At 52.2% G+C, this 24,035-nt stretch overlaps 1 protein-coding gene across 3 annotated transcripts in view; it reads left to right on the plus strand.

Moving 5' to 3' along the window:
• Window positions 1-562: 562 nt before the first annotated feature.
• LOC144950156 (transcriptional coactivator YAP1-like) overlaps window positions 563-24,035 on the plus strand; it is a 110,237-nt gene continuing 86,764 nt past the window's right edge. For 2 of the 3 annotated variants that reach the window (XR_013640348.1, XR_013640349.1), the window contains exons 1-2: window positions 563-660; window positions 1,171-2,303. Coding sequence is in view for 1 of the 3 variants with exons in the window: in XM_078880218.1 (XP_078736344.1) it covers window positions 2,259-2,303 (45 nt within the window). In the remaining 2 variants the exon portion in view is untranslated. Of the gene's footprint in view, window positions 661-1,170; window positions 2,304-24,035 lie in introns of those variants that run through there. The other variant, XM_078880218.1, reaches the window with a different exon arrangement.

Raw genomic sequence — 24,035 nt, forward strand, 5'->3', positions numbered from 1 at the left:
CCACACACACACACCACACACACACACCACACACACATCCTCACACACACACACATCCACACACACACATCCCCACACACACACATCCCCCCACACACACACATCCCCACACACACACATCCACACACATCCCACTCCCACCCACACACATCCCACACGCACACACACCACACACACATCCACACACACACACATCACACACACACACATTCCCACACACACACATCACACACACACATCCCCACACACACATCACACCACACACACACCACACACATCTCATACACACACACATCCCCGCACACACACACACATCCCACTCCCACCCACACACATCCCACACACACATCCCACACACACACCACACACACACACTCATCCCACACACATCCCCCACACACACACACATCCCCACCCACCCACACACATCCCCACCCACCCACACACATCCCACACACACTCAACTCTCTGACGTTCTGAACAAAAACATCACCCACCCACCCACCCCCCATCAGCCCCAGCAACTTTTCGCCGTCGTGAGCCCAGCCCACACACGGCACTGCAGCCTTACACCACCATCATCATCATCGCCGTCTCTTCGCCAAGAAGACGAAGCAGCAGCAGCAGCAGCAGCGCTCCCGTTTAAACTCAACTCGCCACGTAAGTTTGAGTCGCAGCTACGCGGAGAATTCTGACGACGACCAAGACAACAACAACAACAAACAACAACAGCAACAGACGTCGTGTTTGTTGGGCGGGCAAAAGTTTGTTTCGCGTGAAGCGCCTTCCCTCCCCTCCCCTCCCCCAGCAATTGTTTGTCACCAGAGACTTTTGATGATTCGAGCTGGAGGAGAGAGGGGGTGAGAGAGGGTGAGAGGGGGTGAGGTTTCTTTTCTGTTTGTTTCACATTCGCTCGACCATTTCACGTTTCGCGTCTCCCCCCCCCCCCCGTTCGTTCGCCTTACCGAGCTCGGAGTGCTGTCGACGTACGGAGTTTCCAAAACTTTCACAAGTTTTTGGGGAGTTTTCTTTCCAATGTAGTTGCTGCTTTATTCTGGAGTTGTTTCGTGGTTGTTGTGGCGAGTGCACGAGTGATGTTACGGGGGAGATCTTAGGATCTCGTCGGTAAGGATAATAACTAATTATTCCGTTTCTTTTTTGTTTTGTCAGACTTCTTGTCGGAAACTTTCAGCGAAGAGCAGCAACACCCAGCGAGAGGAGGAGACGTCACTCTCCGTACCCCGCGCGCGAGTGTGTGTGGTTTAAAAAACACATCGAGTTTGTAGCGTTTTAAATCGTTTAACGAACGCTTCTACAACTTCGTCGACGACTTAACCGACTATAGCTGGCAGGGGAAGCGTGTGTGTGTGTGTGTTGGGGGGGGGGCCCTTCCGAAGGAAGACACACACACACGTGAAGACGCGCCTGTGACGACGCGCGCGCGTGTGAAGGCGACGCACTTTGGATAGCGCGCGTTTGCCGGCCGCGACGACAAAACCCATCAAAGACCAAATCCGCGAGAAAAAAATCGAGCAAAAAGACGTGAAGACAGGGGTGTGAGAGAGAGAGAGAGACACACACACAGAAGAAACGACACTCGCTCAAAGAACAGGGAGTAAACCTCCACAGCGCACGGCTGCCATCAGCATGGATCCAATGTCTGGCACGCAGAGCCCCCAGCAAGTACTGCACGTGCGCGGCGACTCGGACAGCGACCTCGAGTCGCTCTTCAACGCCGTGATGAACCCCAAGTCGGCGAACGTCCCCCAGCAGTTGCCCATGAGGATGAGGAAGCTGCCCGATTCGTTCTTCAAGCAGCCCGACGCTACCGGTGGCGTTGGCGGCGGCTCGCATTCACGGCAATCGAGCAGCAGCAGCAGCGTCGGCGTTGGCTGTGGCTTGACCACAGACCATCAGGCTGTCGTTCCGTCGTCATCCACCTCGGCCTCTTCATCCTCTTCATCCTCCTCGTCATCGTCGTCGTCGTCTTCATCATCGTCGTCGTCGAACTCGGCGGCCGCAGCGGCTGGGGCGCTGTCGCCTCTCATGCCGACTCACATCAGAGCCAATTCGTCGCCCGCGTCGCTGGCCCTCTCGCCCGGGGTGCTGGGCTCCTTGTCGGCCGTGTCCGCTGGGGGTCAAGGGCCACCGTCAATGCAGCAGCAGCAGCAGCAACAGCAGCAGCAGCAGGGCCAAGGGCAGATTCATCTCCGTCAGCATTCCTATGATGTGGGAGACGAAGCACCGCTGCCTCCCGGATGGGAGATGGCCAAGACGCAATCCGGGCAGAGATATTTTCTCAAGTAAGTGAGGTTTCGCGAATGTCTTCTTTGTTGTTGGTGGTGGCGGTGGTGGTGGTGCTGGTGGCGGTGGTGGTGGTGCTGGTGGCGGTGGTGGTTGTGGTGGTGGTGGTTGTGGTGGTGGTGCTTTTACCAGGTGTGTGTAAGGCTTTGAATCGTTAGCTCGTTGTTGTTGTTGTGGTTGTTGTCAGAAGCGAGCTTGGCCACGAGTGATGGCTCTCAAGGTGCAATCGGTGGCGCATTCGTCGTCGTGATCCAGTGGAGACTCTAGCAGCCAAATACTCGAGACGCACGTTGATGTACACCAACACCATCACCACACCACCATCATCATCACCATTGTCATCGTCATCATCATCAATACCCTCGCTGGCATCAACAGGAACGCCATGTGCATCATCACCACCATCATCATCATCAGCATCACGAAAAATTGGAACAAAGTAACAACACACTGTGTGGTGTTTCGCACAGATGATGGGCCCACCTGGAACAATGTATTTCACGTGTGTGTGTTGAACTTCTTTCGCGCCGTACGTATCCAACCGTGCTAAACCGGAGGTGTGCGACCTTACGAGCAATAGACGTAAACAACGCGCTATCGTCCTTGTGGTTCTGCTGTGGCGATGGGTGGTGGCCGACAAAGGCACTGCTGATGAGACTCAGAGAGTGCGAAACCTCAGCCGGGTCGGCCACGTGCTCGAATGTCTACGCAGCGCTGGATCAAGGCGGCCTTGCAAGTTGATTTGGGGGGGGGGGGGATTTTTGTATTTCTTTGATTTAAACCGAAGGTGATGGAGATGGCCCCTACTGAGAGCGAAGTGGGGACACAGACAATAATAACGGCGATGATGCTGATGCAGTAAACACAGTGCCGGTTTAAGCTAGTGCGGGCCTGTAGCATCTATAACTTTTTGGACTTGTGCAAGCCTCTTATAATTTTGTTGGTGGAGAAATGGACAAACGGCCCACTGGGCTTTCACAATATCTTAGTATCTGTGTATGTATATGTATGGTTTTTAAGAGAAGATTTGAAATATATTTTTCGCCCGGGCAATGCCGGGTACTTCCCGCTAGTATGTTATAAAGGGGCCCCAAAAAAACTTAAACATTAAAACACAAAATTTGTACTTGTATTGTAAAGTAATTGTATTTTTTCCATTTACTATACGGCCAGATAACGCGACAAATCGCTAACCCTAAACACCCAGTCGTTCATAAAAAAAAGTTGAAGGCGGTCTAGTACTATAGTCATAGAGCAAGTGCAGAATCACTGCACCGGAATTGATAGCTTGAAAGCATTCGGCGCGCGAGGCCCGTAGCATTTGCTACTTTTGCTCCGAGGATAATCCGTCACTGAGTAAACACCGATGAATACAAAACTGTCAAAAAGCGCACAACGCTGTTGTGAATGGTCCGAAACGCGCCTTTTGGCATTGTAAGTCAGAAATACTCTGGGACGCGAACTGTAGGGACCATCCATTGAGTACCTACTAAATGGATGGGGCCTTAGCACATACTAAATGGATGGGCTCTTAGCACAGACTAAATGGATGGGCTCTCAGCACAGACTAAATGGATGGGGCCTTAGTACGGACTAAATGGATGGGCTCTTAGCACGTACTAAATGGATGGGGCCTTAGCACGGACTAAATGGATGGGGCCTTAGCACGGACTAAATGGATGGGGCCTTAGCACGGACTAAATGGATGGGCTCTTAGCACGGACTAAATGGATGGGCTCTTAGCACGTACTAAATGGATGGGGCCTTAGCACGGACTAAATGGATGGGGCCTTAGCACGGACTAAATGGATGGGCTCTTAGCACGGACTAAATGGATGGGTTCTTAGCACGGACTAAATGGATGGGCTCTTAGCACGGACTAAATGGATGGGCTCTTAGCACGGACTAAATGGATGGGCTCTTAGCACGTACTAAATGGATGGGGCCTTAGCACGGACTAAATGGATGGGGCCTTAGCACGGACTAAATGGATGGGCTCTTAGCACGGACTAAATGGATGGGGCCTTAGTACGGACTAAATGGATGGGGCCTTAGTACGGACTAAATGGATGGGGCCTTAGCACAGACTAAATGGATGGGACCTTAGCACGGACTAAATGGATGGGGCCTTAGTACGGACTAAATGGATGGGGCCTTAGCACGGACTAAATGGATGGGGCCTTAGTACGGACTAAATGGATGGGGCCTTAGCACGGACTAAATGGATGGGGCCTTAGCACAGACTAAATGGATGGGGCCTTAGCACGGACTAAATGGATGGGGCCTTAGTACGGACTAAATGGATGGGGCCTTAGCACGGACTAAATGGATGGGACCTTAGCACGGACTAAATGGATGGGGCCTTAGCACGGACTAAATGGATGGGGCCTTAGCACAGACTAAATGGATGGGACCTTAGCACGGACTAAATGGATGGGGCCTTAGCACGGACTAAATGGATGGGGCCTTAGCACGGACTAAATGGATGGGGCCTTAGCACGGACTAAATGGATGGGGCCTTAGCACGGACTAAATGGATGGGACCTTAGCACGGACTAAATGGATGGGGCCTTAGCACGGACTAAATGGATGGGGCCTTAGCACAGACTAAATGGATGGGACCTTAGCACGGACTAAATGGATGGGGCCTTAGCACGTACTGAATGGATGGGGCCTTAGCACGGACTAAATGGATGGGACCTTAGCACGGACTAAATGGATGGGGCCTTAGCACGGACTAAATGGATGGGCCTTAGCACGGACTAAATGGATGAGGCCTTAGCACGGACTAAATGGATGGGCTCTTAGCACGGACTGAATGGATGGGACCTTGCGTTGAACAATCGCATTGGTGTTTCTGTTTGTTGTTGTTGTTCTCATCGCACATTTGATCACCGCCGTTATTTAATTGGTGTCGGATTAATGTTGTTAAATGTAGGCTGGGTAGAGAATCCAGTGAGCCGTGAAGCGCTTTTTTTTCTTCTTCTTCCAGTGAGAAAGTTACACATTGACAAATGGGGGGGGGGGGGGGTGAAGGCACTTGCCCCTACAATCTTACAGGCTATACGGGGGATCTTTGTCTTTGTTTGCGATGGGGAGCGGTGGCGCAGCGGTTAGCGCACTGCGCTACGAAACCCGGCCACCCGAGTTCGATTCCCGTTCACGGCCAAACACCCAGTGACGATTATCTGAACCGGTCCTGGGCCTCGCCTAGGTCGACTCAGCCTCGAATGAGTACCCAGTACGATGCGTAAAACATCGCCACTGGGGAGACAAATGCGGCCGGTCTGGCGTGGTGCTGACCGCACACCCCCTCGCGCACCGTGCCGGCCTTCAAAAGTGTTCGCTAACAGCACTTGCCCCCTCCTCCAGTCTACGGGGTCTTTGTTTGTGATGATGAGCACAGTGTGGGTAGAACGAACAATGCACTGCATGTAATGTGATTAACTCTTTGGGGGGGTAGGGATCACACAGTGAGTGTAGCTGTTGAGGGGCTTATCTTGGAGCGATCGCTGGCAAAACGGGCACCTCCCCGGAACGCGATGTGACGAGTCGTGGGGGGTTCCTGTGGCCCAAAAGGTTAGGACACACGTGGGGTTTGTCATCTATAACACGTGGTGGTGGTGGGGGGGGGGAGGGTTAGGTCGCGTAAATATATAAATGTTGTGTCGTTAAACCCACCACCACCCGAACATGACACGGCCAATTAGCAGAGGTGGGACAAAGTCATTGTTATGCAAGTCCAAGTCGAGTCGCAAGTCATCAAATTCATGACTCGAGTCTGACTCGAGTCCAAGTCACATGACTCGAGTCCACACCTCTGCCAATTAGTAAGGTTTGTCACGTAAACAGAACGTGGCCAATTCGTTACTAGTACAGCACAAGTGTATAGTGTAGTGTATTGTGTGGTGTATAGTGTAGTGTACTGTAGTGTATAGTGTAAAGTAGTGCGTAGTGTAGTGTATAGTAGTGTATAGTGTGGTATAGTAGTATATAGTTTAAAGTAGTGCATAGTGTAGTGTACAGTGTAAAGTAGTGCGTAGTGTGGTATAAAGTAGTGTATAGTGTAGTGTATAGTAGTGTATAGTGTGGTATAGTAGTGTATAGTGTAAAGCAGTGCGTAGTCTAGTGTAAAGTAGTGTATAGTGTAGTGTATAGTAGTGTATAGTGTAGTGTTTAGGTTATTGTATTCGTACAACAACTCACCGGTGTGTTGGAGAGCAAAACCACAACATTTGCAATCCGAGTACGACGTTTCGCCGGTAATCACAACTGGCTTCATCAGGCGATAGCCAGATTTGTGGAGAAATCCTCGCGTTTCGCGAAAGCCTACGTGTGAAACAGGAGTTGGTCTTCTTGGTTCTTTCGGTATGGCCGAAACGTCGTGAGAATTATTTTATTACGTTTTTATTTTTATAATTTTATTATTTCCATTCTACGTGACTTTACCGAAAGAACCAAGAAGATGAATCCCTGCAGTCACGAAAGCTTTAAATCGAAATTTAAAGGAGTTGGTCTATTTTTTCTGTGATTAACTCGCACGGCGGTTACTTAATTTACTTTGTCAAACATTCACCCCCCCGACTCCCATTAACATTAATCTACGCGCGCATGAATTTTCCGTTGAAATTAATTTAAAGAGAACGTCTAACTTTTTGTTTTCTAAGCACGCATCAACAACGAATTGTCCTATTCGCCTTGTGACGTTGTTCTCTGGGTCTGACACTGAGACTTGGCCATGAAGAAAGCTGTTTCTATTGTGTTGCCAATCAGTTTCAAAGACAATGCAGCATATATTATAGATACAGTATCACCGTGTAACAGAAAAATAGTTTTTTTTATTTTTTTTATGAAATATTTTTTTTTGTTCCTGGGTAGTAAGTATTATTTTCTAATTGCGTATGCCTCAAAAGTATAGAAAACGGCTATTATTCCCCACAAACTTAGATTGTGTGACCTGGATTTTAAGTGAAGGAATGACGCACACATGCACACCACGTTTTCTCATTGAAATTAGGTAAATTTCAAAATATCACTGTCCTGGTCACAAAAAGCAAAGTTTGTGGGGACTAATAGTCGTTTTCTGCACTTTTGAGGCGTAAGCAATTAGGAAACAACACTTACTACCCAGAAAAAAACACATTTGTTACACAGTGTTATTAATGGAGTGGATGATTAACTTAGCCTTTGTGTCCTGGTCACAAAAGCAAAGTTTGTGGGGAATAATAGCCATTTTCTGTAATTTTGAGGCGTAAGCAATTAGAAAATAACACTTACTACCCAGGAACAAATTTTTTTTTTTATAAAAAAAAATATATAAAAAATAAGTTTATAAAAAAAATATCAAAAATATATATTAAAAAAAAATTTCTGCTACACGGTGATCCACGTGTTTTGTTTGTATGTTCACCACAGGGCCTGCGTGTGGTTAATGGAGACTTGATCCCTCTCAGAATGTTTCTATTTGGCGTTTGAATATCTTAACACCTCCCTGTGTCATTGCCAGAAAGGTTAAAACGCCTATCCTAATTTTTTTTTGATAATTGAACTCGTTCGTCTTAATAAAAAAATATTTTTATTTTTAAATGCCATCTTGACAAAGGAAGAAGTGTAAAAATAGATAATCGCGATAATAGATAGAATATTAACTTTAATCAAATGTGAACGCACATTTTTTGGTCATAGCGGCATTGTTGCGAGGCGGTGAATCATAGACGTCGCGGGGCATAGTACAGTACAACATTTTTATTTTGTTGTCACTGCCCTCTGCTGACCAACTTAGTCCGGTTGTCGGGGCAGAAACTTCCCATGTGGGTTTCTTTTCCTCTATCTCTCAAGAGCTTCCTCTATCGGGGCCTTCTGCCAGCAAGCATCGTGAGCAGGCAATTGCAGGGCTGCACCTTTATCTTTGCAGTTACCTGTATTTTAATTTTACCATGTAAGGCGCAACACTGTGAGGTCATACGGTTAGAGCTCTTTTGCCAGAAAGCGACGTGCTATCACTAAACGATAGCTCGACAAAGAGCCACTTTCATTGAGCTATGATTTGTGATAGCCAGGTTGCTTATCGTCGTGTGGAAATTCATAACAGTAGGCCAAAGACTCTAAACGCTTGTGATGTTGATTCTCAACGTGGAGGGGGAAAACCGGAGGACCCAGAGGGAAAATCCACGTGACCACGGGGGGAGAGGGAGAGAGAGACACGCAAACTCCAAATATACAGCAGCAGACGTCAGGGTCGGGATTGAACCCACGACCTCCTGTATTCCAGGCGATGGAGTTAACATCTCCTAGCCACCGTGATGATGATGATAAGAGAGATATCCCACAAACTCCAAATATACAGCAGGCATCGTCAGGGTCAGGATCGAACCCACGAACTCCTGTATACCAGGCGAGGTAGTTAACATTTCCTAGCCACCGTGGCCCCCCGGTTCACCCGTTATAGAAGCCATATATAGCATTAGACATAGGCTATCCCCTCAATGCCCTGCGGGAACTGATCTATTGTTAAACTTCCAACGAGGTCCCTGAGATCTTAAGTTCGCCTTTAAGTACTCGGGGGGTCAAGGCTCATTTCCTGGGGTGATGTGGCTTTTGGCAGCGTGCAGCTCCCAGGGTTTGGAACACACAACGCTTTGTGCCTTTGGCATCAAGGTGATCAGAGTCGTTAAGGCAATCTGAGTTCTGTTTTGAAAACTCGCCTCTTTAAATTGGGCTTTACCAACCATTGCTAGTCCTGGCCGTTTAACCTGATTGTGGGTGGGTGATTTGGTGGGTGGGTGAGTTGGTGAGTGGGTGATTTGGTGGGTGGGTGAGTTGGTGGGTGGGTGGGTGAGTTGGTGGGTGGGTGGGTGGGTGGATGGATGGGTGGGTGGGTGGATGGATGGGTGGGTGAGTTGGTGGGTGGGTGGGTGAGTTGGTGGGTGGGTGGGTGGGTGAGTTGGTGGGTGGGTGGGTGGGTGAGTTGGTGGGTGGGTGGGTGAGTTGGTGGGTGGGTGGGTGAGTTGGTGGGTGGGTGGGTGAGTTGGTGGGTGGGTGGGTGGGTGAGTTGGTGGGTGGGTGGGTGGGTGGGTGAGTTGGTGGGTGGGTGGGTGGGTGAGTTGGTGGGTGGGTGGGTGGGTGGGTGGGTGAGTTGGTGGGTGGGTGGGTGGGTGGGTGAGTTGGTGGGTGGGTGGGTGGGTGAGTTGGTGGGTGGGTGGGTGGGTGGGTGAGTGGGTGGGTGGGTGGGTGGGTGAGTGGGTGGGTGGGTGGGTGAGTTGGTGGGTGGGTGGGTGGGTGAGTTGGTGGCTGGGTGGGTGGGTGGGTGAGTTGGTGGGTGGGTGGGTGGGTGAGTTGGTGGGTGGGTGGGTGGGTGGGTGAGTTGGTGGGTGGGTGGGTGGGTGGGTGAGTTGGTGGGTGGGTGGGTGGGTGGGTGAGTTGGTGGGTGGGTGGGTGGGTGGGTGGGTGAGTTGGTGGGTGGGTGGGTGGGTGGGTGAGTTGGTGGGTGGGTGGGTGGGTGGGTGAGTTGGTGGGTGGGTGGGTGGGTGGGTGAGTTGGTGGGTGGGTGGGTGGGTGGGTGAGTTGGTGGGTGGGTGGGTGGGTGAGTTGGTGGGTGGGTGGGTGGGTGAGTTGGTGGGTGGGTGGGTGGGTGAGTTGGTGGGTGGGTGGGTGGGTGAGTTGGTGGGTGGGTGGGTGGGTGAGTTGGTGGGTGGGTGGGTGGGTGAGTTGGTGGGTGGGTGGGTGGGTGGGTGAGTTGGTGGGTGGGTGGGTGGGTGAGTTGGTGGGTGGGTGGGTGGGTGGGTGAGTTGGTGGGTGGGTGGGTGGGTGGGTGAGTTGGTGGGTGGGTGGGTGGGTGAGTTGGTGGGTGGGTGGGTGGGTGAGTTGGTGGGTGGGTGAGTTGGTGGGTGGGTGGGTGGGTGAGTTGGTGAGTTGGTGGGTGGGTGGGTGGGTGGGTGAGTTGGTGAGTTGGTGGGTGGGTGGGTGGGTGAGTTGGTGGGTGGGTGGGTGGGTGAGTTGGTGGGTGGGTGGGTGGGTGGGTGAGTTGGTGGGTGGGTGGGTGGGTGGGTGAGTTGGTGGGTGGGTGGGTGAGTGGGTGGGTGGGTGGGTGGGTGAGTTGGTGGGTGGGTGGGTGGGTGAGTTGGTGGGTGGGTGGGTGGGTGGGTGAGTTGGTGGGTGGGTGAGTTGGTGGGTGGGTGGGTGGGTGGGTGAGTTGGTGGGTGGGTGGGTGGGTGAGTTGGTGGGTGGGTGGGTGGGTGAGTTGGTGGGTGGGTGGGTGGGTGGGTGAGTTGGTGAGTTGGTGGGTGGGTGGGTGAGTTGGTGGGTGGGTGGGTGGGTGAGTTGGTGGGTGGGTGGGTGGGTGAGTTGGTGGGTGGGTGGGTGGGTGAGTTGGTGGGTGGGTGGGTGGGTGAGTTGGTGGGTGGGTGGGTGAGTGAGTGGGTGGGTGGGTGGGTGAGTTGGTGGGTGGGTGAGTGGGTGGGTGGGTGAGTTGGTGGGTGGGTGGGTGGGTGAGTTGGTGTGTGGGTGGGTGGGTGAGTTGGTGGGTGGGTGGGTGAGTTGGTGGGTGGGTGGGTGGGTGAGTGGGTGGGTAGAAGTGAGTAGTTTATCGAGATTTACGATTATACTGTAAATCACTTTCATGAATCAGCCCGCAAATGCAGTCTCCCATCATGTTCTCGTTATACTGTCCTTGGTAGCGGCGTTCAAAGTCCAGTATATCCTGGTGGAAGCGCTCCCGTTTTCCCATTGAAAATAGGTTAATTTCAAAATATCACTGTCCTGGTCACAAAAGCAAAGTTTGTGGGGAATAATAGTCATATTCTGTAATTTTGAGGCATCCGCAATTAGGAAATAACACTTACTACCCAGGGACAAAAAGATGTATTACACAGTTAAATTGAGCAGGCTAGCGGTTGTGTTTGTATGTATGGTGAACTTCTTTCGCACCGTACGTAGCCAACCCTGCTCATCAGAGAATGGTACCGGAGAGAACAGAAACCTATTGTATGTACGTTGAAATTATTTCGCACCATACATAGCCCACTGTGCTACGTATGTGTGAGTCTGTGGGTCACTGTGAGTCTGTGGGTCTCTGTGTGAGTCTGTGGGTCTCTGTGTGAGTTTGTGGGTCTCTGCGTGAGTTTATGGGTCTCTTTATGAGTCTGTGGGTATCTTTGTGAGTCTATGGTTCTCTGTGTGAGTCTGTGGGTCTCTGCGTGAGTCTGTGGGTCTCTGCGTGAGTCTGTGGGTCTCTTCGTGAGTCTGTGGGTCTCTGCGTGAGTCTGTGGGTCTCTGCGTGAGTCTGTGGGTCTCTGCGTGAGTCTGTGGGTCTCTGTGTGAGTCTGTGGGCCTCTGTATGAGTCTGTGGGCCTCTGTATGAGTCTCTGTGTGAGTCTGTGGGTCTCTCTGAGTCTGTGGGTCTCTCTGAGTCTGTGGGTCTCTCTGAGTCTGTGGGTCTGTGTGAGTCTTATGTATGTAGATATGTTGAACTTCTTTCAAACCGTATGTCGACTAACCGTGCTAATCAGAGTTGCGGGGGAAGGACAACAAACTGTGGGTCACTGTTTGCCTATGGGCCTCTGTGAGTCTATGTAGATATGTTGAACTTCTTTTGCACCGTACGTAGATCAACCCTGCTAATCGGAGGTGCCTGGGGGGTGTTTGATTATATGAGGAACAGCGCTAATATTCAAGTTCTTCAATAGAAGTGCAAAACTCGCCCCGCTCATGAGAACACGTGAATTTGACTGATACACACTGGGATCAATTTTGCAAACCACTCTCCCGTTAAACTGTCATGTTGCCTGTGAACTAACGTAAACAACATCACGTTTGTTGACTTGAGAAGTAACACGGTGGGGGGGTGGGGGACGCGGGCGACTGTGTTTGTTTACCAAAATAGTCCCGCCTAGTAACTGATCACGCGTTCATCTTGGGGGGGGGGAGGCTTTACTTGAATCTTGATTTAAAGCTTTCGTGACTGCAGGAATCCATACTTTTTGGTTCTTTCGGTAAAGTCACGTAGGTAGAAAAATTAAATAAAATATTATTATTTTTATTTTATTTAGAAAAATAAAATAAAATATTATTTTTATTAAATTTTTCGTGAATTTACCGAAATAAGCAAATAGTGTTGGCTTTACTTGCTCTGGCCGTTTTTTGTTGACTTTTTCTGTTTTTTAAAAGCTCGCGGGGTAGATTTTAGTTTTTTTTAAAACGCTAAATAAATTGAGCGTTTCCAGAGGGGTTTGGGGTGGTTGGATATTTCGGGTTTCTCAGCGCGGGTGGCGTGGGGGTGGCGTGGGGGTGGCGTGGGGGTGGCGTGGGGGTGGCGTGGGGGTGGCGTGGGGGTGGCGTGGGGGTGGCGTGGGGGTGGCGTGGGGGTGGCGTGGGGGTGGCGTGGGGGTGGCGTGGGGGTGGCGTGGGGGTGGCGTGGGGGGGGCGTGGGGGGGGCGTGGGGGGGGCGTGGGGGGGGCGTGGGGGTGAGGGGGCAAATGCCTTGCCAGAAACACTGAGCGGGCACGGGTCTCTGTGGTGCCCGGGTTCGAATCCAGCTCCAAGCGAGCTCCGAGTCAGCCGGCCTGGTGGGAGAAAAAAATTGTCATTTAAAATCCGTTATCTTCTTGGTTCTTTCGGTAAAGTCACGTAGATGGGGAAAAAAACATAATACAAGAATTAGTATGTTTTAATAAAATGAAATATTTTTTTTTTTATATATTATTATATTTTATAATATTATATAACTATTTTATTTTATTATATTATATTATTTTATTATGTTTTATTTTTATTATTTCCCATCTACGTGACTTTACCGAAAGAACCAAGAAGATGAATCCCTGAAGTCACGAAAGCTTTAAATCGAAATAACATCCGTTATTTTAATTTGACCGTGTCCTCCGCTTATTAAGAAGAACGCCGCCGCTTCTACCCCCCCCCCCCCCCGTATTTTCAAGTCAAAGTTTCGAATGCAAATTACAATCCGGCAGGTGTGTGTGTCATAATCAGAGACTCGATTTATCCCGGGAGAATCCGATGAGCTATGAAGCTAATCGGATTCATAGCGTGTTGTACGGTTAACTCCACGGTGGCTAGGGGAGATGTTGACTACCTCGCCTGGTATGCAGGAGGTCGTGGCTTCGTTGCCGACCCTAAAGCCTCTTGTATATTTGGAGTTTGCATGTCTCTCTCTCATCACCACGGTGGCTAGGAGATGTTGACTACCTCGCCTGGTCTACAGCAGGTCGTGGGTTCGACCCCGACCCTGACGCCTGCAGCTGCTGTATATTTGGAGTTTGCGTGTCTCTCTCTCATCACCACGGTGGCTAGGAGATGTTAACTACCTCGCCTGGTTTCCAGGAGGTAGGTTCAATCCCGATCCTGACGCCTGCTGATTAATTTGGAGTTTGTGTGTTCCCGCACTCTCTCCCCGTGGTCGCGTGGGTCCTTTCTCCTGAATCAACGTCACGCGTTCAAAACATTTGGCTGCTGCGGTAAAGTTCCACGCGATGGTGATGATGATGATACGCCGCCCACTCTGTTGAGCTATAGTTTTTGATAGCTGGGCCGCTTCGGACAGCCCAGCTGCATAGCTCAGTGGGTAAAATAACGAACAAGTATAACCCGTAAAAACAAAGTTTTTCACTATAAATCCTTTATATGCGTGGCGGCTAGAGTCCTCTCGTCCTCTGGCTTGAGATGGCTGCCACCTATGGGTCAGATGATTGCATTGCACCATTGAGCAATTGGTAATTAAATATAATATTTTAGTCCTAAAAAGTGTAAAATTTTGGAAAACATTAATTGTCACGCACAACGAGTCTGTGTGCAAAATGTCAGCTCGATTGGATCACGGGAAGTGAGTTAAAAAAACGACCGAAAGATTTGCACGGCCGTAAGCAAGCAAGCAAGCAAGTGAACTTAATATAAAGGATTTAAAAATAGTTTATTTCGCGCTCCGTACATAGCCAACCGCCGCTAATCGGTGGGGACGGGGGGGGGGTATTCTGGTCGCCGCCGTGGTTTATCCCCTGCACGACGTCCGACGTTTCGCTCTGCCACGGTGTGTCCCAAACGCTGGACGAAGGAACGACGCTCGGGTTGGCAAGCGGATCTCGCGGCTGCAGGTTAAAGAGGCCGACTTGTGTTGCGTGCGGCGGTTGTTTTTTTTACATATCCGGCGGTGGTTTTTTGGGGTTAAAAAAGACGGTTAATAAATGTGGATCGACCAGTTTTTCGAAGCGAAATTCCCCAGGCTGTGGAAGAGATTTTGTGCGTGTGCACGTGTGTGTGTCTGTGTGTGCACGTGTGTGTGTGCACGTGTGTGTGTCTGTGTGTGTGTGTGTGCACGTGTGTGTGTGCACGTGTGTGTGTATTCACGTGTGTGTGTGCACGTGTGTGTGTATTCACGTGTGTGTGTGCACGTGTGTGTGTCTGTGTGTGTGTGCACGTGTGTGTGTCTGTGTGTGTGTCTGTGTGTGTGTGTGTGCACGTGTGTGTGTGTATTCACGTGTGTGTGTGCACGTGTGTGTGTCTGTGCGTGTGCACGTGTGTGTGTCTGTGTGTGCACGTGTGTGTGTATTCACGTGTGTGTGTGTGTGCACGTGTGTGTGTCTGTGTGTGTGTGTGTGCACGTGTGTGTGTGTGTGCACGTGTGTGTGTGTGTCTGTGTGTGTGTGCACGTGTGTGTGTCTGTGTGTGTGTCTGTGTGTGTGTGTGCACGTGTGTGTGTGTATTCACGTGTGTGTGTGCACGTGTGTGTGTCTGTGCGTGTGCACGTGTGTGTGTCTGTGTGTGCACGTGTGTGTGTGTGTGCACGTGTGTGTCTGTGTGTGTGTGCACGTGTGTGTGTGCACGTGTGTGTGTGCACGTGTGTGTGTCTGTGTGTGTGTGCACGTGTGTGTGTCTGTGTGTGTGTGTGCACGTGTGTGTGTCTGTGTGTATTCACGTGTGTGTGTGTGCACGTGTGTGTGTGTGTGTGCGCACGTGTGTGTCTGTGTGCGCACGTCTGTGTGCGCACGTCTGTGTGCGCACGTCTGTGTGCGCACGTGTGTGTGTCTGTGCACGTGTGTGTGTGTGCACATGTATGTGTGTCTGTGGACGTGTGTGTGCACGTCTGTGTGTGCACGTGGGTGTGTGTGCACGTGGGTGTGTGCACGTGGGTGTGTGTGCGGGGAGCGGTCGTGTAGCGGTTAGCGCGCTGCGCTACAAACCCGGCCGCCCGAGTTCGATTCCCGCTCACGGCCACCACCCAGTGACGGTTACCTTAACCGGTCCTGGGCTTCCCCTAGGTCTCATCAGCCTCAAATGAAAAACATTTCTGCTAGGAGATACAAAGACGGCCGGGCGTGGTGCTAGCCCCCCCCCCCCCCTCCACGTGTGGCCTTGCCAGCCTTCATAGGTGCTGCTCGCTAACAACAACAGCCTACTCGGGCAACACGAGCGGGATCTTTGTCTTTATCTACGCTTGGCCAATAGTTACTGGCATGGCCTACCACCCCAATGCCTGTGAAACGTGTTGGGGAGGGTGGGGTGGTTGAAGGGGGTTAAAGGAACATCTGTGGCCACTTTGCAACACTCAGGCTGGCCTGCCTACAATCTGGCCTGGGTTACACCAGACTGGGAGGACCCAACCCACACCAACGCACCCGCGCCCGTGTTGGGTCCCTCCTTCATCGGTGCGGTGCTGCCCGGCTAAGCAGCACCTCGCCCCGACCAATGGGGTTGATGGCACGGCCACCACCGCCGCCGCCAATGATGGGGTGGTTGGGTGCTCGGCACGGTAACGGCGAGAGATGACCCCCAACCCACATCCACCCCCACCCTGCCCTCTGCCCCCTGCCCTATGCCCCCTGCCCTCCACGTGCTGGGGAGGCAGGGGGGAGGGGTAGTCACTTCTATGGGTGGCAAGGGGGGGGGGGTGAAACGACGTCGACTATAGGCGACTTTAGAGGATTCTAGATTTGAAGCTTTCGTGACTGCAAGGATTCATATTCTTAAGTATTTTCGGTAAAGTCACGTAGGTAAAAAATTTAAATTAATAAAAGTAAAATAAAAAAAATCATGACGTTTAATTTAAATGTTTTACCTACGTGACTTTACCGAAAAAACCGGTGGTTAAAAGGTGTGGGTGGTGGTCACCACCCATCCTGACGGTGGTGACCACACAGGCGGGAGCTGACAACGACGGGCACCGATCCCATCTCGTTTGTTGCTATCCATGTGTCTGTGTGTCCGTGTGTCCATGCGTCTGTGTGTCCGTGTGTGTGTGTGCTGAACTTCTTTCGCGCATCGTACCTAGTGTCCAACCGTGGCTAATCGGAGGTGCCAGCGGGAAATTGACAACTAAAACTAAAACACAAAAAGCAGCTTTGAAGAAATGAGCTTTACATTTCTGTGATTTAAAAGTGCATGTCTCCCAGTTCACGCCGAAATCTTCTCAAATTAAGAGTCAGAATATTTTATGAATGCAGGAGGAAATCCGATGAGCTGCAAAGCTCTTTTCCTACCGATGTCCAGGCGACTGTGACCCAGGACGAGAGGGACCACGTGATGGATGGGAACTCCCTCGGGGGCTCATTTTGTTTGCCTCTCTCGCGCGAGAGGTTTGAGTGCTTCGTCCGCACGTGTCTGCTGCGTGTTGTAAACTTGGGGGCTTTCCGGGAAGTTCAACCATACATACATAGATAGACTCACACAGAGGCCCATAGACTCACACAGAGGCCCATAGACTCACACAGAGGCTCATAGACTCACACAGAGGCCCATAGACTCACACAGAGACCCATAGACTCGCACAGAGACCCATAGACTCGCACAGAGACCCATAGACTCACACAGAGACCCATAGACTCGCACAGAGACCCATAGACTCGCACAGAGACCCATAGACTCACACAGAGACCCATAGACTCACACAGAGACCCATAGACTCGCACAGAGCCCCATAGACTCACACAGAGACCCATAGACTCACACAGAGGCCCATAGACTCACACAGAGGCCCATAGACTCACACAGAGGCTCATAGACTCACACAGAGGCCCATAGACTCACACAGAGACCCATAGACTCGCACAGAGACCCATAGACTCGCACAGAGACCCATAGACTCACACAGAGACCCATAGACTCGCACAGAGACCCATAGACTCGCACAGAGACCCATAGACTCACACAGAGACCCATAGACTCACACAGAGACCCATAGACTCGCACAGAGCCCCATAGACTCACACAGAGACCCATAGACTCACACAGAGGCCCATAGACTCACACAGAGGCCCATAGACTCACACAGAGGCCCATAGACTCACACAGAGACCCATAGACTCACACAGAGACCCATAGACTCACACAGAGGCCCATAGACCCACACAGAGGCCCATAGACTCACACAGAGGCCCATAGACTCACACAGAGACCCATAGACTCACACAGAGACCCATAGACTCACACAGAGGCCCATAGACTCACACAGAGGCCCATAGACTCACACAGAGACCCATAGACTCACACAGAGACCCATAGACTCGCACAGAGACCCATAGACTCGCACAAAGACCCATAGACTCGCACAGAGACTCATAGACTCGCACAGAGACCCATAGACTCGCACAGAGACCCATAGACTCACACAGAGACCCATAGACTCACACAGAGACCCATAGACTCACACAGAGACACATAGACTCACACAGAGACCCATAGACTCACACAGAGGCCCATAGACTCTCACAGAGACCCATAGACTCGCACAGACTCATAGACTCGCACAGAGACCCATAGACTCACACAGACCCATAGACTCTCACAGAGACCCATAGACTCGCACAGAAATCCATAGACTCGCACAGAGACGCATAGACTCGCACAGAGACCCATAGACTCGCACAGAGACCCATAGACTCGCACAGAGAGCCATAGACTTAGAGAGACCTATAGACTCACGCAGAGACCCATAGACTCACACAGAGACCCACGGACTCGCACAGAGACCCATAGACTCACACAGAGACCCATAGACTCACACAGAGACCCACAGTTTGTTCTCCTTTCCCCGCGCACCTCCGATTATCACGGTTGGCTACGTACGGTGCGAAAGAAGTTCAATATTACATACGTACTGCTTCAGTCATTGTGATCATATCACCGCTGTGCGTGTGGACTCGGGCGAAGCCTCGCAGAGTCTCTTCGTTGACACGCAACGCAGCGCTCGCCACAAGTGCACCACCGACACATCGCCTATCTCATCAAGGAGCAATAAACCATCAATCGCGCAAATTAACTCCGGTCATCCTCGCAGCGGTAGCAGCAGCAGCAGCGGCGGCTTTTGGCTGCTCGGCCATCGAACAAAAACGGGTCACCGCATCGCGCGGTGCTTTGAGACGCGCTTCTGCTGCGGCCAGTCTGGAACGTTCTCTTCCACTGGGAGCTATGATGCACTTTGAAATCATCCGTCTGGATCGATGAACTCGTTTGTGTGTGGAGCCGATTTTTTTTCGTGTTCGATTTTCGTTGCCCTCTTTTTTTTCCCCGCCCCGAGCCCCTCCGATGAGCACGGCTTGGAAATGAGTTGTGGCCCGGCTTGGCTTCTCTTCAAAACAAAGACAAAGCTCCCCCGTGTAGCCTTAACAGACTGCAGGGGCAAGTGCTGTTAGCTAGCACCTGTGAAGTCCGGTACGGCACACGAGGGGGTGGGTGGCCAACACCACGCCCGGCCGCCTTTGTCTCCCCAGTGGCGATGTTTACACATCGCACCAGGTACTCATTTGAGGCCGAGTCGACCTAGGGGAGGCCCAGGACACACACGCACATGCCGTGATGTCCATTTGTGCAGAGATGCATGCAAACGCAGAGAGAAAAACCCCTTGCCGACAAACGTTTCGTTAATCCGTGGAACGGCCCCGGTGGATGCTGTGGCACAGCGCACGAACGTACATCCGTGCGCCTCTTATGAATGGTGGTTTACCCCCGCTGCCCCCCACCTCGTCCTTTACATGATTGATGGTTGCTGGCGTCTTGAGACTGCTGGCGGCGGAGATTCCTAGCCTCGGGTAGTGTGGGGGGGGTGTGGAATCCCTTTGTGCTTCGTCCGTCACCCACCACCGTGCATTTACCTGTCCCCCCAACCCCCCCCCCCATCCCGCTGTCGTTGTTTATGTGCCTGAGAAGTGCACGTGTTGGAGTGTGTTGACGGGCGTGTGTGTCATGGGTGGAAAAAACCCGATTTTTCCAGCGGCAGGGCATCGTGTTTTTTTCTTTAATACAATTAAACCCGATTTCGGGGAATTAAAACCTGGTTTCATGCATACGAAACTCTGATCCAAGGCTTAGGCTGCTTCCTCGTCGGTGATGCTATCATCGTACTCGGGGGGCCGTCAGGCACGGGGTAGTCGTAGAATGCGGCGGGCAGGTTGGTCTTGATGAACACGAGGAGCTTCTCCTCCACAATCGTGGGCGCCAGTGAGTTCCTTCGCTTGGAATGGATGAAGGCCATCGTTGAGAAGTTGGCGAAGTGCGGTTCTGCAATTAGAACCAATTAAACCGGATTTCTCCCAATCTCAGATGATCGGGTTTAATATAAAAAGACCCTTGGTGTGTGTGTGCAGGCAGTAGTGCAGCGCTACACTGCGCTACGAACCCGGCGCCCCGAGTTCGATTCCCGCTCGCGCCCGACCACCGGTGACGATTATCTGAACCGGTCCTGGGCCTCCCCTAGGTCCACGCAGCCACAAATGAGTTGCGGTGTCTAGTAAAGATCGCCGCTGGAGAGACAAAGGCGGTCGGGCGTGCTGCTGGACCACCCACCCCCTCGTGTGCCGTGTCGGACTTCACAGGTGCTCGCTAACAGCACTTGCCCCAGCAGTCTGTTAAGGCTACACGGGGGATCTTTGTCTTTGTAGGTGTATGCCAGGCGTGGTGTTGCCCCCCCCACCCCCCTCGTGTACCCTGCCATCCTACTCGCCCCGAATCAGCGGTCTTGTGCGAGTCGTTATTTGTCGCTGCGCGCTCGCGTTCCTCGCACCTCGCCAAAAAACCTCACCGCGTTTGACGATGTACGGTGCGAAAGAAGTTCAACGCACGCACGCGCGCGCACGCGCGCGCGCGCGCGCGAGTACACGTGTTGTTCCGTTATTCACGGGCAAATTGTTTCGCGCTTGAACGCGTTTGTGTGTGAGTGTATATTCATATTTTTGGGGGGGGGGGGGGGTGTTCGCTTAAAGCGTCACCTTGTCACGGAAGCGTCGAACCAAACCGGGTCCTCAACGGCGAGGACCAACGCCGCGATCCGGGATTGAAAGTCGTCGTCAATTCCCCCAACCCAGCGCCAACCCAGCGCCAACCCAGCCCCAACCCAGCGCCAACCCAGCCCCAACCCAGCCCCAACCCAGCCCCAACGCAGCGCCAACCCAGCCCCAACCCAGCCCCAACCCAGTCCCAACCCAGCCCCAACCCAGCGCCAACCCAGCCCCAACCCAGCCCCAACCCAGCGCCAACCCAGGGCCAACCCAGCCCGCGTGCAGCGCCAACCCAGCCCGCGTGCAGCGCCAACCCAGCCCCAACCCAGCGCCAACCCAGCTCCAACCCAGCCCCAACCCAGCCCCAACGCAGCGCCAACCCAGCCCCAACCCAGCGCCAACCCAGCCCCAACCCAGCCCCAACCCAGCGCCAACCCAGGGCCAACCCAGCCCGCGTGCAGCGCCAACCCAGCCCCAACCCAGCGCCAACCCAGCCCCAACCCAGGGCCAACCCAGCTCGCGTGCCAGCAAGCACGCGACCTGACATCAAGCCCTTGCGGTCACTTAAAGTTCCCAGCCGTGGAATTATTTAAGTTGCCCTCCCCCCCCGACCCCTCCTCCCGATCCCATCGTCACCCCGGTTCAGTTCCAGCAATCGACAAAAGCTCGCCCCCTTGCCTCTGTTGTGCGTGTCCCCAGTGTGTGTGCAGTGTGTGTGTGTGTGCAGTGTGTGTGTGTGTGTGCAGTGTGTGTGTGTGTGCAGTGTGTGTGTGTACATTGTGTGTGTGCAGTGTGTGTGTGTACACTGTGTGTGTACACTGTGTGTGTGTATGTCCCCAGTGTGTGTGCAGTGTGTGTGTGTGTGCAGTGTGTGTGTGTTCCCACTGTGTGTGTGTGTTCCCACTGTGTGTGTGTGTGTTCCCACTGTGTGTGTGTGTGTATGTCCCCAGTGTGTGTGTGTTCCCACTGTGTGTGTGTGTGTATGTCCCCAGTGTGTGTGTATGTCCCCAGTGTGTGTGTTCCCACTGTGTGTGTGTGTGTATGTCCCCAGTGTGTGTGTGCAGTGTGTGTGTGTGTATGTCCCCAGTGTGTGTGTGCAGTGTGTGTGTGTGTATGTCCCCAGTGTGTGTGTGTGTGTGCAGTGTGTGTGTGTTCCCACTGTGTGTCCTGTGTGTGTGTGTTCCCACTGTGTGTGTGTTCCCAGTGTGTGTGTGTGTGTCCAGTGTGTGTGGTTGTTAGTGTGTGTGTGTTCCCACTGTGTGTGTGTTCCCATTGTGTGTGTGTGTTCCAACTGTGTGTGTGTTCCCACTGTGTGTGTTCCCACTGTGTGTGTGTTCCCACTGTGTGTGTGTTCCCTGTGTGTGTGTGTCCACTGTGTGTGTCCACTGTGTGTGTGTGTTCCCACTGGGTGTGTGTGTGTTCCCATTGTGTGTGTGTGTGTTCCCACTGTGTGTGTGTGTGTGTTCCCACTGTGTGTGTGTGTGTGTTCCCACTGTGTGTGTGTGTGTGTGTTCCCACTGTGTGTGTGTGTGTGTTGCCAGTGTGTGTGTGTTGCCAGTGTGTGTGTGTTGCCAGTGTGTGTTTGTTCCCAGTGTGTGTGTGTCCTGTGTGTGTGTGTTCCCATTGTGTGTGTGTGTGTTCCCATTGTGTGTGTGTGTTCCAACTGTGTGTGTGTGTTCCCACTGTGTGTGTGTTCCCACTGTGTGTGTTTCCACTGTGTGTGTGTCCACTGTGTGTGTGTGTGTTCCCACTGGGTGTGTGTGTGTTCCCATTGTGTGTGTGTGTGTCCACTGTGTGTGTGTGTGTTCCCACTGGGTGTGTGTGTGTTCCCATTGTGTGTGTGTGTGTGTTCCCACTGTGTGTGTGTGTGTTCCCACTGTGTGTGTGTGTGTTCCCACTGTGTGTGTGTGTGTTCCCACTGTGTGTGTGTGTGTGTGTTGCCAGTGTGTGTGTGTTGCCAGTGTGTGTGTGTTGCCAGTGTGTGTGTGTTGCCAGTGTGTGTTTGTTCCCAGTGTGTGTGTGTCCTGTGTGTGTGTGTTCCCATTGTGTGTGTGTGTTCCCATTGTGTGTGTGTGTTCCCACTGTGTGTGTGTTCCCACTGTGTGTGTGTTTCCACTGTGTGTGTGTCCACTGTGTGTGTGTGTGTTCCCACTGGGTGTGTGTGTGTTCCCATTGTGTGTGTGTGTGTCCACTGTGTGTGTGTGTGTTCCCACTGGGTGTGTGTGTGTTCCCATTGTGTGTGTGTGTGTGTTCCCACTGTGTGTGTGTGTGTGTTCCCACTGTGTGTGTGTGTGTTCCCACTGTGTGTGTGTGTGTTCCCACTGTGTGTGTGTGTGTGTGTTGCCAGTGTGTGTGTGTTGCCAGTGTGTGTGTGTTGCCAGTGTGTGTTTGTTCCCAGTGTGTGTGTGTCCTGTGTGTGTGTGTTCCCATTGTGTGTGTGTGTTCCCATTGTGTGTGTGTGTTCCAACTGTGTGTGTGTGTTCCCACTGTGTGTGTGTTCCCACTGTGTGTGTGTTTCCACTGTGTGTGTGTCCACTGTGTGTGTGTGTGTTCCCACTGGGTGTGTGTGTGTTCCCATTGTGTGTGTGTGTGTCCACTGTGTGTGTGTGTGTTCCCACTGGGTGTGTGTGTGTTCCCACTGTGTGTGTGTGTGTTCCCACTGTGTGTGTGTGTGTTCCCACTGTGTGTGTGTGTGTTCCCAGTGTGTGTTCCCAGTGTGTGTGTGTTGCCAGTGTGTGTGCGTTCCCACTGTGTGTGTGTGCGTTCCCACTGTGTGTGTGTGTGTTCCCACTGTGTGTGTGTGTGTTCCGAGTGTGTGTTTGTGTTCCCACTGTATGTGTGTGTGTTCCGAGTGTGTGTTTGTGTTCCCACTGTATGTGTGTGTGTGTTGCCAGTGTATGTGTGTGTGTGTTGCCACAGTGCGTGTGTGTGTTCCCAGTGTGTGTGTGTTCCCAGTGTGTGTGTATGTTCCCACAGTGCGTGTGTGTGTTCCCAGTGTGCGTGTGTGTGTTGCCAGTGTGTGTGTGTATGTTCCCACTGTGTGTGTGTTCCCAGTGTGTGTGTGTGTGTTGCCAGTGTGTGTGTATGTTCCCACTGTGCGTGTGTGTGTTGCCAGTGTGTGTGTATGTTCCCACTGTGCGTGTGTGTGTTGCCAGTGTGTGTGTGTATGTTCCCACTGTGTGTGTGTTCCGGAGGAATGTTGACAGTCCAGGCAGTAGGTTACCCAAGGGTTTCTGACCTCTGGGTTAAGAGGTGGTGCGGGGGGGGGCTGGAGTGTGATGGTGAGGACCGCTAAGGGGTGGGGGGGGGTAAAGCGGTGAGTTGGGTGAGATGTTTAGCGTGGTGTGTGTGTGGTGGTGGTGGTGGGATGGTGGTGTCAGTGTGTGGTGCTGGCCACCCAACCTCCTCGTGTGCCGTGTCGGCCTTCATAGGCACTGCTTACTCGCTAACAGCACTTGCCCCAACAGTCTGTTGAGGCTATACGGGGATCTTTGTTGTGCGCTGCAATACAAA

This window comes from Lampetra fluviatilis, chromosome 56, assembly GCF_964198595.1.
Source record: "Lampetra fluviatilis chromosome 56, kcLamFluv1.1, whole genome shotgun sequence".
NCBI lineage: Eukaryota > Metazoa > Chordata > Hyperoartia > Petromyzontiformes > Petromyzontidae > Lampetra > Lampetra fluviatilis.